We start from the raw sequence: 15,485 nt of genomic DNA, 5'->3' as shown, positions 1-15,485 counted from the left end.
GCTGCCCCGGACCCTTCCAGGCTGTGCATACAGTTTCCATCAAGGGCCAGGGGGCGAAGTGCTTCAGGCTGTGTGAGCTATGCAGCCTCTCTGGCCACGACTCAGAGCTGCCCTGTAGCTTGAAAGCAGCCACCAGCAAAGCGTCGGCAAAAGGCATGGCTGGGTTCCAGTAAAACTTTGTTTACCAAACAGTCGGCAGCCTGCAGTTCACAGACCCCCGCTGACACCCTGCCGCCTTCCTGAGTCTGAGAAAGGCGTGGTCAGACCTAGAGAACCTGCTGGAAGAAGTTGTCAGCAGGCGATGGGCCGCCTGAGGTTCAGGTGGCACAGGTGGCGAGCATGAGGTTTGGGGCCGGGGGGGGGGCGGGGGTGTGCCCAGCAAGTGGGGAGGCTTGATGTGACCCACCGGGAAGGTCAGGGTCCCGGGGCTGAAGCAGGAACCACCAGTTCTGCATGGGCTCCTGGGGTCATAGGTGAGATTCCATGGAAGCTTTCATGTGTTTAGTCCATAAAATCAGAAGCTGCGGCCCTTTAGAAAAGCAGACTGTCCGTCAGCGGAGGACACATGGCCTCGGGAACGGGGGCTCCATCCCGGGCGGGCTCGTTCAGAAGGCGCCCTGCAGCCCCTCTGCTGCAGGCAGGGGAGAAGCCAGGGACACAAGCCCTGGTGCCTCTGCTGGTGCAGCAGGGTTCGCCCAGGCCTGGGTGTCTCTAAAACGTGGGGGTCCTCCACTCCCCCGGCTGCAGTTCCATCTCCAAACCCGAGTCGCTCCGAGGGCCGCGTGAGGCCCCGTAAGTGCCAGCTTTTCACCAGAGCTTTCGTTCCTCCCCGCGTCAAACTCGCCAGACCCACCAGGGCGGAGCGGGCTCTCTGGCGGGAGCGTCTTCAGGGTCTCCCCGCCCACCCAGCACCACTTCGGGGCGGAACTGAGCGCCTGAGCAAAGGCCCTGAGGTTTGGCCAGGAGGATGTCCCGAGTCCCTCTGAGCCCCGAGGTTGCATGTCCCCTTCAAGGGTGCAGCTTGAGCAGCCCTGAGCCGCATCAGCTGATTTCCAGCTCAGCAGGCACCCCTTGCCCAAGCCCTGTGGCTGGCTACACCCTTTTTCGTGAAACTGCTTCCAAGTGTGTCCAGGTGGGTCCTGGGCCTGGCAGGCTCCGCAGGCCCAGACTTCCGAGGAGCCGGCTGTGGGTCAGTTGGTGTAGCCTTTGAGGCAGGGGCTTGCCTCACGGGGTCTTGCACACAGTCCGGGAGGTGGCACCCCTCCCGCTGCCAGCCTGGCTCAGTCACATGACCTCCTTGTCTTGCAGGCTTCGCTGTGGCCCAGTGCATAAACCAGCACAGCTCGTCCTCCCTGTCCTCGCCGTCACCTTCTGCCAGTGGGAGCCCCAGCGGCAGCGGGAGTACCAGCCACTGCGACTCAGGGGGTGCCAGCTCGTCGTCCACCCCCTCTGCTGCCCAGAGCCCGGCAGGTATTAGCCACGGGACACGGTGTGGTGGGGGCGCTCAAGGGGACCCTGCAAACCCTCGACCTGAGACCCCTGCCACCCAGCTGCTCTTCGCCAGCACGTGTGGGGACACTGCCACTTGGGGTTCTGCGTCTGCTCCCAGCAGGGGGCATCGCTCCCAATGCAGGCTGGTCCCCTGAAAAGCCCTCCCTGACTGCAGAGCTGAAGGGGGCAGGCGGCAAGCGGGCCGAGCCGAGCCGAAATGCATCCCAGTACCACCTCCAAGGTCTTAGGTGTCACGAGGAGGGGTCTCCCAGGTGGAATTGTTTGAACTCTGAAGAGTCGTGTCCCTGCTAACTCTTTTCCCCTCCGTGACATACCAGTTTCTTCTTTACTGCTGTCCAGTCACCTGTGACCGGGGGAGTGCATCTCGCCATCCTTTAGAGAGCCTGTCAGGGTGTGCTGGAACCCTCTCTGGTGCTCCTGTAACTGACACAAGTACAGATGGGGCGCGAGAGACCCCGTGAGCAGGGAGCCCGGGCTGAGGTGCATGCACGGTCTCTGCTGAGCCTGGCTGAGCCCCTGGCTGCACCACATGAGAGCCAGGCTTGTTTCCCGAGCAACGCGGCCCCCAAATGCAGCCAGAGGAGCAGGGCCGCTGAGTGATGGATGCTTCACACCCCGGCTGCATGAGCCGTGGGTCTGGAGGGCCCAGGACTCTGGTCTGCACCCCTACTTGGGGACCTTTGGTGTCCTTTGCTGTTCCTGCAGGTCCCATGCAAAGCCCTCACCCATCGCGTTTCAGGGACACCTGTCGAAACTTGTTAAGTGAGAGGTCAGTGGGTGGGGACAAAAGCAGTGCGCCGGGTCGGGAGCCGGGAAGTTGAGGACTGCAGGCCACTGTCCGCTCGGCGCCACGCCTCTCGCTGGGGTTTTCAGCTTCTGCCTCCCTCAGCAAAGGGTTCACTCCGCCTGATGTCTGAGCCTGGGGCTCCGGGCACCTCGGCTCCTGCGCCCCCCTCTCTTCTCCCACGAGCATCCATCACCTCCTCGTGATATTCACGAGGCCCTTGTAGCAAGGTCACCCTCAAGCCACCTCACTTAGACCCCGTTCCCCTTGGCACCAGCTCCTCTCCCCACCCCAGCCCAGGGGAGATGGCCGCCTTTTCTGAGCTATTTCTGAACCCGACTCAAGGTTGGCTACGCATCCAAGCAGCGGCTGCTGCCGTTCCCAGGCACACAGCTGGGAAATTCAGTCAGAGCTCTCAGAAGCCAAGAACAGTCCCGAGCCTCCCTCTGAAGCCAGGTCCCATGTGGGCTCTGGGGGCCCCAGTGCAGGGCAGTGTGTTCACGTGCTCACGTGTATGCCCACGTGCCACCTGCTTGTGCACTCTTCTATGTCTTCATTGCGTGCACCTGAACACACATGTACCTACAGTTGCATTTGGGTGAAAAGTCTCTTCCTGGCGTTGCTGTGTACACCTTCCTTTCACTTTAAGAGGCCCAGCCAACAGCTCAGCGAACCAGCGAGCCATCCCTTCTTTGCCTAAAACAGAAAGCAGCAGAGACCCGCAGTATCCAGACCAGGCCTGTGCATGCCGACGCCCACCTGAGCATGGCCCCGGGCGCTCAGCACCTCGCTCCCCCAGCATCTTGTGCCAGTTTCCTTGTTCTCGGCCTCCCTTGGCCCCTCTGTCCCTACCCCCGCCGCCGTCCCCTGCACAGTGCCAGTGACATGGCTTCTTGTCTCAGAAGCGCGGGGGCTGTTAGCCCGGCTGTCAGGTACATAAGTGATGCTCAGGCCCCGGGTTCTGCTCCCTGGGTGTCCCCGGCAGGCCTGCAGAGGCCAGCGCGTGAGGCCCCGTTTTCACGCCGCCTGACACTAAAGGCTGAGGCCCAGCCTGCCAAATCTCTGCAGACAATGAAATAACTCACCTCCCGATGAAGGGCTGGCTGTGCTGCAGGACGGGTGCCCTTCTGCCAGTTTCCTGGTTTGACGACAGCCTGGGGTAGTGGCCCAGTGTTCAGGCTTCTGGTTTGGAAGTTACCAGACTTTCCGCCTCGGGGCCTGAACACTGCCAGAGGCAGCGTCCTTGGAGGGCCGGCCCCAAGCAGCTTACAGATGCCCCCTCATTGCATCCTGCCACCCTCCACCTCACACAGCTGAAAACGCGGGCTCACAGGGGTCACAGAGCTCAGCCATGATGCTGCAGCTGACAGGTGGGGAGCCCACGAGGAGCCCAGCCTCGGCAGCTCCAGTGCCCTGCTCCGCCACCTGAAACAACCCAGTGGAGGGTCAGTGTGGTCCTTGTCTGCCGCAGGTGCTTCGCTGGGCGTCCCTGAGACCTGGGCCACGGGTTCCAACCTTGGTCAGGGACCACCTCCCAGTGTGCCTGGTGGCTCTGGAGCCAAACAAAGAGCCCCCACCCATTATAGGGGCCCAGACAAGTGCACGGCCCCAGCCAGCAAGATCTGGGTGTGCAGCCCAGTGGTCCCCCCAGATCAGCAGCAGAAAGGACCCCAGACGGCTGACCCCCGCCAGCCCAAATGGGGTTACCCCAGACGAGGGTGTGAAGCTGTCCTGACGCTCGGTTGTGTTTTCGGCCTCCGCCCTCTGTCCAGCCCAGGGGACCTTACGTTTCCTGCCTGGCTTGAAAAGAGGCCCGTGTTTATCCCAAAGAGATTTCCTGAGCTTCCCACGGGGTCTTCAGTCTGAGTAGCTCAGGTATCCTGGCCACAGACCTGACCCCAGTGCAGTGGCCCGCCCGCCCAGCCCCCACACCCCGCCGCGGGCTCTGCTCTCTGCCCCTCACCACCTCGGCCTCGGCACCCATCCCCCCAGCACTCACTTCTTCTAAGCAAAGAGATTTCTGGTGAGTCCCTGCTGTGCGCCGGGCCTGGGGACAGAGGGTAGCCTCGTGTCGAATGCACAGGCTACAGGGGAGGCCGAGCCCATCAGAACCACACAGATAAGCGTCCGGTTATAAACTCTGAGCTGGGGCGCAGGCAGGGCCAAAGGCCCCCAAAGGAGGCGTCCCTGGGGGTGAAAGCTTCAGGAGGCAGGAGGGCCGGGCCAGGGCTCCCTGAAGAAGGCACTGTGGGTACCCAGCCCGGGACCTGGCTGGCGGCGGGCGATTCCTCTTCCCCAGCTCCCTGGGACCTCCCTATAAATTCTGCTCTTCCGAATACAGACCTGGTGGGGTGGGGTGGGGGGCCTGTGTCTGAGAATCAACCTCGTGCCATGAGGGCTGAGGACCGTCGCCAAAAGGGGGAAGAGACCCCGCCTGAAGTGTCACCAGTTTGCCAGCCACCCAGAGACCCCCTGTGCCAGAAACACCTGCTTCTAAGTCTCCTTCACACACAAGGGCAGGTCCCAGCCACTTGTGAGGGGCTTCTTAGCCATGCAGACCCTCCAGTTGGGGCCAAGCCCCAGCCCAGACTGAAGGAAAGTCCAACCCAGAATTCCATGGTAACCCAAGGACCCACCCAGGAGGAATTGGGGTCAAGGGCTCTTTACATCCACCGTTGGTTATTTACCCGTTATGTAACTGTGCTCAAGGGAACTTTACTGTCAGGTTTTAACACCTGCCAGTGAGTCCACCTGTCCCTAGAGTCCTGTAAAGACAGTGCCCTGAAGTCCTCAGGTCTTGCCGGGGAGAGCTGGGCGCCCTGCACCGCGGAAGCGTCCAGGAACCCAGCATGTGTCGCTCACTCGTCCAGCACAGCCGGCCTCACAGGCCTCAGCTGGTTCCCCAGGGAGAAAATTACTGGGTGGGAATCAGCATTTTTTTCCTTAAATATTTTATAGTTTTGAGAGGTTGAAATTGCAGGAAACATATGGTGGGAAGGAGAAAACAGACCCAACTTTAGAAGTAAATGTAGGATGAGTAGGAATACTTTAGAAGTACCTGCTGGGTTATGCCTGTGGGCACGCACGCACACACACACTTTAGAAATATCCTCTGGTTGAGCTACTATGAGGAAGATGGAGAATCATTGGTTAAAAAATGAAATCAGGCTGAAGGCCAGGCTGCTTTTTCCAGCGTCCATTTCCAGACGCAGGGACTTCTGAGCTGGGGCCGCTGGGGCTCTTCCCCAAGGGTGTATAGAAAGGAGAAAGAGCTCGGGTCCTGGAGCTGCGTGTTGGGGCCTGAGACAGTCGTCCGAGTGTCCCACATTCACCCCCAGCGCACGGTCCCACGGGGGTCAGCCGAGCCCCAGCCAGCCCCGGGCTGTCTGACCCAGGGCCCCGTGGCCCGTGGCCGGGTGAGATGGTTAAGGGCAAACCCCCAAGTCAGACATGTTCTCTTTACTCGCCAGTTTTCTCCGTGACATTTTTTTTTTTTTTAAATCGTGGTAAAACACGCCTACCATCCACTATGCCGTTTTAACCATTTGTAAGCCTCCGGTCAGTGCCTTCACCTCGCTGCGCTCCGTGGCATTACTCCTTTGAAGCTCCGCTCTGAGCTTGTCTCACATGGTGCGTCCTCCCCACCGAGACGCTCCCATTTTTGCTGCAGCAGATCAGAACCCCCCCCACCCCACGCCGGCCGCTCGGCACCTGCTCTCGGATCTTGCCCCCGTGGCTCAATCTTGGCCTCCAAGGTGCAGATACCAGAGTGTGGCCTGGGGAGGGCATCGTGGGGAGGGCGTCGAGGAGGGTGCCCCCAGAGCCTCACTGGGGGCTCCAGCGTTTGACATTGAGCACCCTCGGCCTCATCGTGGTTGGGATCAGAAATCGACTTGTTTCCTAACTATGTTGGCTCTGATCCCCCGGTCAAACACGCTCCCTCCTCCAACTGGCCCAGGGACACAGGGGTTTTGTCCTAACTGCTGCTTTGCATGTAGAACCCACCGGCAATTCTGTTCCTCCCGGTGCTCACCCAGACTAGGTGTCACTGATAGGCCCGAGTCCGTGGTTCCCGCCAGCGCCAACCTCCACCCCCTTTATATGCCCCTGAGACAAGCAGACCACTGGGTTCTTAGCTGGCCCAACACCGCCCTGACCTGGGCGGGGGCCAGGGGGTGCATGGGGGAGGGGGGTAGGATGTCCCCAGCACCCGCTCTCGCCACTGCTTCGCGTCCACCGCTGCTCTGTGTCCCCTCCCCGTGTCACCTGTCTCTGTCCCGTTGTTAAAGGCTTTCTATGATCTGTCGCTGTGTTTCCTCTAGTCAGGAGTGGCAGGAAAGGACGCCGGCGAGTGTTCAGCCTGTCGGAGGCCGACAGTCACGGCGGCCACTGGGTTTAGTGCTTCGATCGGCAGCTGTCACGGCACCTCTGGCGCGGTCACTGCAGGCAGGTCTCCTCCGTTAGCCTCCTCGGCCCACGACACTGCGTATCCACACCGCAGGCTCCGCACGGCGGACGCCCACCCAGCCATGTCCTCGGCTGCGTTCCCTTTCTGGCCTCATCCCTGGACGAGGACTGACGCCCCTGCCCCTGTCCCCTGCATCAGCTACTCCGGGCCACACCCCGCAGCCCGCAAACGCCGTCCTTCTCGAAACACCACACCAGGCAGGGGCGGGGGGTTCGCCAGCCCCGTCCCCGCAGGGCCTCCCAGTTTAGGCCACAAGGGTTGGGTGGTAGAATTTGCAAAAAGCCACAAAGAAGTCAACAAGTTGCTTTATTTTCTTTTTCTTTTCCCCACCCCCACCCCAACTTGCTCGAAGCTAAGTGGTAGGTGGCGGCCCATTCCAGCCGGGGGCCGTCACTGCACTGGTCCGCTCGCTGATGGCTGTGGCCCCTCCATCTCCCCTCCTTGTGTTCAGAGCTCCAGCTAGTGGCCGCGGGCCGTCTGTGGGCGCCTCCGCCCTCCCTCGATGGATGCCTCTCTGAGGGTTCCCTGCCCGGCTGGGCAGCTGCCCTGGCTGGGCAGGAGCTTTGGCCTTCTCTTGCATTGGAAAGCTGTTTCCTCTGAGCTTTGCCCTCTGACCTGCTGTGCTGTGCTGTCCTTTCCTCCCCCCACCGCGACACTCAGTCCTGCCCCCCACCCCCCACCTCAGCCTGAGCACATCGTAAATCCTCATTTTTACTAGAAACTGTCACTCACTTGACCAGGGCCCACTGAGCCCCTGCCCCAGAGCCACAGATCAGCTTCCGAGGGTGCAGCCAGGGACGCCGGGGACCTGCTGCCTTGGCGTCAGCTTGAGTGTCTCCACAGAGAGGCTGTGTATCCCTCATGCAAACCTGGAGGTGGGGCTTCCCCCCTGCAGCCTCCTCTTGTCCCCTGGGCCAGGCCCTGACCTGTGCCCTCAGAGCTCGGAAATACCAGCAGGCGAGCAATGCCAGGGAGCCGCAGGAACCACTGCTGGTGGACGCTGGGCCAGAAACTGCCTTGGCTGGGGAATTTACCCCTGGCGAAAATCTGGCAGAGTTCCCCTTCTGCCCCTCTCGAATGCCTGCATGTATAGCTCACATCAGGAAGCGGCTTTTAGCGTAAAGTAAGTTGATAAATCCATCAATCAGTAGGGAAATAAATAGGTAGCATTGTGTGTGATGGGTAAGAGAAGGATTTTTTTTTCCTATTAAAAAAAGTGGGGGAGTTCCCTGGTGGCTCCGCAGGTTAAGGACCCAACATTGTTGTTGCTGTGGTGCAGGTTCAATCCCTGGCCCCAGAGCTTCCGCATGCCACGGGTGCAGCCCCCAAAAAAGAAAACAGGAAGAGGCTATTTTAAAGAGGAAAATCGACCCTATTAATGAAGTTGTTGGTTCTTTTTCCTAAAGAAGAAACGAGTTTTGGGGAGTTCCTGTCATGACGCAATGGAAACGAATCTAACTAGGAACCATGAGGTTTCGGGTTTGATCCCTGGTCTCGCTCAGTGGGTTAAGGATCTGGCGTTGCTGTGGCTGTGGTGTAGGCCAGCAGCTGTAGCTCTGATTTGACCCCTAACCTGGGAACCTCCATATGCCATGCGTGTGGCCCTAAAAAGACAAAAGACCAAAAAAAAAAAAAAAGAAGAAACGAGTTTTATGTGACACTCACCGTAGGTGGATTGGTCTGCTTTTCATACATGGGACGTCAACTTTCCCCGCACCGTTGACCATTCACATCACCCTAAACTCCCTTAGGGATCAGGGAGAGGGACTGGCCAGCCCTTCAGGGTATCCGCGTGCAAATGTGGCCTTGAGCAAAGAGGGAATTCGCACAGAGAGGCCCGGAGAGAAAACGCAAGGAAGTGCTCGAAGCTCTGTCTCCAGGTGGCACAGAAGTGCCTTTCGGAGAGTCAGTCGCTTCTGAACTGCCCAGCCGGCAGCTCCGCTGGCACACGGGGCCTTCTGTTCACACGTCCCAGGACGCACTCGTGTGAAGCGAGGTGAGGCCACGGGGCATGGAGCCCAGGCATTGAAACCAGCCCCACAAAGCGCCCTCCCTGAGTGGAGCAAGTTCTCGAAATTCAGAGAAACCAGAACACGTGTAGAGTGTTTACTCAGCGTTTCTGGGCTCAGGTCACACCTCAGATCATTTTTTCCACGAGTGCCCACCCATGTCCCTCGGTCCCTCCCCAGGTGAGAGAACAGACCCAAAGCTCCATGCCGTGGTTTTCTCTGGGCCTTATTTCTCTTTAAAGAAAGGAAAGAGGAGTTCCCATGAGGTTGCAGGTTCGATCCCTGGCCTCACTCAGTGGGTTAAGGATCTGGCATTGCCCTGAGCTGTGGTGTAGGTTGCAGACGCGGCTCGGATCGCGAGTTGCTGTGGCTGTGGTGCACGCCGGCGGCTACAGGTCCGATTCGACCCCTAGCCTGGGAACTTCCATATGCCATAACCTACAAAGAAACAAAAAAAGAAAGGAAAGAAAAAGGAAGAAAAAGGCAGATCCTGGGACCATTCAGAGCTCCCCACACCCGGGAGTCCCATGGAAGCTGCCACGTGTCCCGTGGGAAACCTGATCTGTGGCTTGAGCTCTCTCTCCAGGCTGGAGGTCCTCTTCCTCTCCTTCATCCCGCTCTGTACGCCCTTCCGTTTTATTTTGCTCTTGGTTTTTCCATCCTTTTGCTCTGTGTTCAGTTTGCGGTTCTGTTTTGTTTTGGCTTAACTTAAAAAAAAAAAAAAAAATACTAACTTAAATAGAATCCCGTTGAACCAAAAAACCCGCCATCATGGCAGGGCCCCGAGTGCTTTCAGACTCCGTCCCCGCAGGGTTGTCAGCGCCTTGTCGACCCCAAGGTCTGTAACCGAGATTTGCTTTCCAAGCGAAATGCCCGTGGTCTTCTTTCCGTGTTTTCAAATCACTGGCATGTGTATCCTGGACCTGTATGGTGTTTCCCACGATGAACCCCAGTTGCAGCCGGCGTCTCTGTCCAGGCCACCTCGTCTTTGGAAAGCAAATAGGCCATTTGTCCAAAATCTAATCAAGGATTTTGGAAAAGAAACGGCCACTCTCCGAATAGCTGCATGAGTCTGAGCCTTCCCCCTGCCGTGGTTTCTCTGTGGGGACCCAGGATGGGAACAGCCTGGGTGATCCCAGCCCCTTTTGGGGTGCAACCTCACCTCTTGGAGGAGGAGCAGGTCACAAGACCACAGTCCAAGGTCTTGTTTGGGTTTTGCAAAGCCAAAAATTCTATAGAATTTTTTGTTTTAATATTGCAGTGAATTCCCTCTTGGGTTACTGTTACCAAACCTAAACACAGACTCTGGGCACGGCCTGAGGTGATACGTACACCCAGGCCTGTTCCCTCCCTGAGCCTGGATTCATCACCAGGCGGGCAGATCAGGCACCGAGCCGTCTCCGGGCACCCAAGGCTGGGTGTCCAGGTTTTGCACAAGCCCCTGCTGCTTCCTTGTATCATGAGTCAGGGTAACCCTGGGCCCTGACAGATTCCCCCAGGCCTGGGGAGGCCTGGATTTTCCAGCTTCTGTCTCCCCAGCACGAGGAAGTGGAGGCCAGCTGTTCCCCAGCCCCATCACCTCCCACCCAGACCTCCTGGGGCTTTGGCTCAGGACAGGAGCAGAGGGTGCCAGCAGCAGCCGGCCTTCTCGGAGCTGAGAGTCCCTTCGTTTTTTTCTTCGCCCCCCACCCCCACCCCTACCCCCCAGATGAACTCCCGACTGCAGAACAGCCTCAGCCTAACCTTCCCGACCAGTTGGTGATCGTCAGTGAAACAGAAGCAGACACCAGGCCCAGCAAGAGCCTGGCGAAGAGTGCGGACGCAGAGCCAGTCAGCCTGTCCCCCAGCCTCATCCCCGCCCAGCAGCCCACCATCTCCCTGCTCTGCGAGGACACTGCCGACACGCTGAGTGTGGAGTCGCTGACCCTCGTCCCACCCGTCGACCCCTGCAGCCTCCGCACCCTCGCTGGCATCCCCCCGCCACCCACACCAGCCGTGGCAGACACAGGGGCCCCAGGCGAGGGGACCGCGCCCCAGGAGCCAGCGGGCCCGGCCGAGCACTGAGCTGGCCTCCCTCTGTGTGTGGGCCCCGCTGGCAGGGACCCAGTGCAGCCGACGTGAGGGTTCTGCGCAGACCCAGTAAACTGGCTCCTGCCATCCTTGCCCCTTCGCCTCTTAGAATCCCCCTGTCACTTCGCACCTCTTTGAGCGCAGGCTGGGGCCTGCAGAGACTCCCCTGGAGAACCCAGGTGGCCGAGGCGGCTGCCTCGGGGAAGAAGTTGGGCTCCTGGCCTCAGAGCCCTCGGCCCGGGGTGGCAGGACCCACCAGCAACACCCAGCACTCGCGTCGTCGGCCAGCCCCTCCCCAGCCTCGGAGGCCCTCTGCCGCCACCCCCAGTGTGTCCAGAAGAGCGGACATGGTCACTTTGTAGAAATGTGTAGAAAAGCAAACTTCGATAAACATCTCCTTTGGATATTTATTCCTGCTTTTGGCAGCAGATGAAAAGCATCTATGTAAAAAGCATCTATTTAAAAACAAAAGTTCAAAAAAAAAAATCCTCCACCCTAAGGTTTGATGTCGTGTTAAAAGCGTAATATTACCGTTCCGGTCGCATTTTCATTTTCCCTTGACCTTCCCAGGGTTCGGGTTTCAAGTTCGCGGTTGGGCTTTCTCCGTTTTCTTCAGGGAGTCTTATTTCTTAATTACTCTCTAAATCTGCAAGCCTGCAGAACGACAAAAGTCCCTTCCTGGAAAGTTTAGAGTATTTCTTAAACAAAAACACAGGAGAGACACGTATTCTCAGGTACACCCAGAGCCAAGGGGCCGAAAGTTTCTCTGCCTTGGTAGCCCCCGGGGGGGCTGGCGTTACCTAAAAGGTCTTTCCACGAAAGGGGACAGTGCCGTCACCTCCCCGCCCAGGACCGGTCCTCATCTCTCTGGACTAAAACCAAACAGGACGGTTTTCCAGCCTCACCTTGGCTTGTTACCACAAGTTTGTCTAAGGAAGGACCACTTGGGCCTGGGCAGATTCCAGCCCCGGTGGCCATGATGGAAAAACAAAGTCATGGAAACCACCTTCCGCGTATGTCACCTGCCGCTCGACTGTGTGGGTGCCTGCGTGCCGGGAACCCCAAGAACCAGGCCCGCCCCCCGCCCCCGCCAACAGCCAGGGTGTGATACCCAAGCTCACAGCGTCGCCCTGGGAGCTTGGAGGTCGGCCCCCTTCCTCTCCGCCACTACTGTGAAGATGCAAGCTCGTTTTTTTAGCGCAAAGCCCCAGTTCCTGCTCCATGTGGGGCTGGGTGTGTGCAGGCCAGTTCGCCACTGAATCCGGTAAAGCTCCAAAGACGTCCTTTCTACCCAGCCAGGCACAGCCAAGCAGCCCTCCCTTCCCGGGCCAGTGCCCAGATCTTCCACACCTTGCCCCCCGACGTCCCACAGGCGTGTCAACACCCACTGTGTCAGTCCGCTGGGCCGGGCCGGCCCAGGCCAGACGTCCACCTCCCGAAGGAAGCACGCAGGCCGCACAGGGGAGGGGATGGTGCCAGCAAGGATGGGTCTCCAGCCTTCAGAGGCCCTCCGGGAGCTGTGCCTGGCCAGGGACCCTGTCAAGGGAGGCCAAGCCGTGGCCTTCCTTCATCGAGGGCGCTGGGGAAAGACAGGCAGCCGGGGACGGAGCAGGGGAGAAGGGACGCGTAGTCAGGGATGGCGGTCCCACACCCCTCGGCAGCCTCTGGTTCTGCTTGGACACGGGTGGGCTAGCCACTCACTCCTGGTTCTGAACCGACTCTGGAGCAGCAGACGTGAGAGGAGGCCGGCAGCGCCATTGGTGCAGGCGGACGCTCCCCCGGACCACCCACCTGCTGTCCGAAATCCAGGGGCTTCGTGGCTGCTGAGCTCTACGGGAGAAAGGTCTCAGGCGGGGGGGACGGCACCCCCAGGAGGGCCCAAGGCAGCGTCACCCCGGCCGGGAGAGCTGAAGGCAGCCGAGCCCCCGTGGGCTGCTGCCTCGGAGGTGCCAGTCGAGCCAAGCGCCTGCCCCACCTCAGGCCAAGAGCGGGCCTCTCCCAGCTGGCAGCGAGGTCTCGGCTCTGTCGTCAGGAGCACCCTGAACACCTAACAGCGGGGGCACGTTCCGAGGGGCCTGGCTGGCCTGTGTGCGTGGCGTCTCAGGTTGGGCAGAGGAGTCGAGCCGGGATCACGGGTCCCAAACTTGGATCTCTGGGGTCAGTCTCGGTAGGCCCGTCCAGCCCGTCACCTCCACGGCCCTGCAGAGACCCTCCCGAAGTCCACATCAGGTGCCTGGGGGTTGGCCACACGAACCCCTAAGCGTCAGCTTTGACGTTGCTGTGGGGACTCAAGCCAATCAGGATGCCCCTCCCTCAAAGTCAGGCTGAGGCCGGGAACCCCCAAGGAGGGTCTTCCTGCCCCAGCAGGCCCTCAACGCCACCCTCCCCGCGTCGGGCCTGCCCTGCTCGGTGCTCCCTGCAGAAGGCAGCCCCACTGAAGCACCTGCGCTGCAGGCGGCCGGGGGCGAGCCAAGAAACCCACCTCTGTAGAGACACACTAGATTTCTCCAAGGTCTCAAGAGGCACCGTCAAGAGGGGCACGGAGTGAGCTGATTCTCATCTTTTCTAGATGCAATAACTATGTAATGGTTAACGTAGCCAGGATGACATTGAGCATCTGCTGTGAGGGTTTCTCATTCCTCTGAGCTGAAAATACGTACATGATTCTTGTCCCCAGGAGGAGCAGGGTTGGGAAACCTCGTGTTTCTGGGCTGCAGGACCGTTGCAGGGAAGTACCTGCTCTCGCCAGCATGACTCATGCTTCGTGGGTACTGAACACGAGGGTGGAAATGAAAACTGGAACTTCCTTGTAAATTTGAACTTGGCAATAAAAGAGAAAACGTTACCGAGAATGTGGCTGCTGCTCCGTGGTTCCGTGTTGGGAAGGCCACGGCCGGCCAGAGGGGAAGGTTCTCGCTGTCTGAGCCCTCGGCTGGCACAGCTGCTTGCCCCACCCCGCCCCCGGCCAGGTGTCTCCTGAAAGGGAGGTGGGCCTGGAGGGGGCAGCAGGTGCTCTGTGGTCCGAGCTTCGCTCCCTCAGCTGCTGGGCTTGCTCAGCCTCCGGGCCCCCAGCTGGGGAGCCCGGCACGTTCCAGCCCTGCCTCGCCGGCGGCCCGGGAGCCCCTGTGGTGGATGTGCCGCTGAGCCCTGGAGGCAGGAGGCTCCCCACGGAGGGCAGTCGGGCGGAGGTGCGCCCGGGCCGGGCACCTTCCAGAGCACACCGACGTGCAGCAACACACAGAGGCGTGAGCCCTGGGACTCCCTGGACACGAGCTCACGAATTCTTCCGAAAACCTCTGACGCTCCAGCTCAAACCTGGCCCAGAAACAGCCGGACCTCCTGGACCTTGAGGTAAAACCCTGAGGCGCCACGTGGAAGCGGGGTGCCCCATTCGTGCCAAGGGTTGAGGGGACAGTGGTGGAAGATGGGGGCTGCCAGCAGGGCTCCCTTCCCCATCGGGCCCGGGGGTACCTCCGAGCTGTTCCTCAGAGGCTGCTCACCAGGTCCAGGGCTGCAAAGGGGTCTGCAGGTGGGGCTTGGACCCCGCTCTGCTCCGGGGCCTGTTGGGACCTGGCGCTGGGCCAGCGTTGGCCTGCAGCCTCACCAGCACATGGACACTCCTGTGTTGTGACAACTTAGGTCTGAAAAAAGAACTTGCTGGAAGGATGGAAGACAGGCCTCGGGGAAGGTGCCACCAGGGACAGCAGCTGGCAGGGGCCTGGCTCCCTCCCCAGCCCAGGGCTCCTTTCAGAGGGTCTCAGAGCCTCGCTGGGCCACCTGAGGGCCCAGCCCCCGTGGGGGACAGGTCTCGGGAGCCGGGGGCAGGGGGCAGACACCTGCAAGTGTTCTCCTGCAGCACCACTGCCCCACCACCACCTGCTCATGAATGAGGAAATAGGCCCAGCGGGCTCTGAGACTGTCCCAGGGGCCCAAGGCACAGCCCAGGCCTGGCTTTGTGCTGCCTCGAGCTGTTGGGCCAAGCGTCCCAGGCTGTTTACAGGAAGGAGGGGAAGCAGCAGTGCTGGGATGCGAATGGGTGTGGGAGTCACCTGGACCACTGTCCATAGTCGGGCATCATGCGCCATCGCAGACCTGGTCGTGAGAACCCCAGATGGGGTCCAGCAAAGGCCCCTTGCCCCGTGTGGTGCAGAGGGTGCTCAGCCGACTCCAGCCTTTTCCTCCTCGGCCTCCCAGCTCTTGGGGAAATGCCGGCAGGTGGAGTCTGGAGCCAGACTCTGCCACTCATGTGGCGAAAGCCAGGTCCCCTCAGGTGCTTGGGTTTCCTGTCTGCAAGGTGGGATGGGGACTGGTGGCCTCGTGGGTTTTTAGGAAGGGGGAGCAGTGCAGGTGCGGTGCTCAGCTCAGGCCTGGGGGCCTGGGCCCCTTGGTATGAGACCCTCAGTGGCCTCTTGGTATGAGACCCTCAGTGGCAGTTTCCACCACTCCCCTTCCCTGGAATGGCCTGTGGCCTGTTTGGTGGCCTTGGGCCAGTCACGTGCCTCTCCTAGTCCACGGTTCTTTGTAAGGCAGGCTGGGGCGCGCACCCCCACCCCCCGACCCATGGGTTTGGCGGCTTCACCCAGACCATGTGTGCCCTCTGGCTGGAGGGGGCCCAAATGTTCCCAGGAGTCGGCCTGGGGGT

The 15,485-nt window shown here is 60.2% G+C and overlaps 1 protein-coding gene across 19 annotated transcripts in view; it reads left to right on the top strand.

Annotated features, from left to right (window-relative positions):
• The window catches only part of CLEC16A (C-type lectin domain containing 16A), a 220,211-nt gene extending 206,516 nt beyond the window's left edge, over positions 1–13,695 (top strand). For 12 of the 19 annotated variants that reach the window (XM_021086617.1, XM_021086621.1, XM_021086618.1 and 9 more), the window contains 2 exons: positions 1,309–1,470; positions 10,482–13,695. In XM_021086617.1, the coding sequence (XP_020942276.1) occupies positions 1,309–1,470; positions 10,482–10,837 (518 nt within the window). In that variant the 3' untranslated portion in view covers positions 10,838–13,695. Of the gene's footprint in view, positions 1–1,308; positions 1,471–6,618; positions 9,501–10,481 lie in introns of those variants that run through there. The other 7 variants (XM_021086630.1, XM_021086627.1, XM_021086625.1 and 4 more) reach the window with 2 other exon arrangements.

Source organism: Sus scrofa, chromosome 3, assembly GCF_000003025.6.
Source record: "Sus scrofa isolate TJ Tabasco breed Duroc chromosome 3, Sscrofa11.1, whole genome shotgun sequence".
In the NCBI taxonomy this organism is placed as follows: Eukaryota; Metazoa; Chordata; class Mammalia; order Artiodactyla; family Suidae; genus Sus; species Sus scrofa.
The sequence above is the reverse complement of the archived record's forward strand: the minus strand, read 5'-3'. Positions and strand labels throughout refer to the sequence as shown.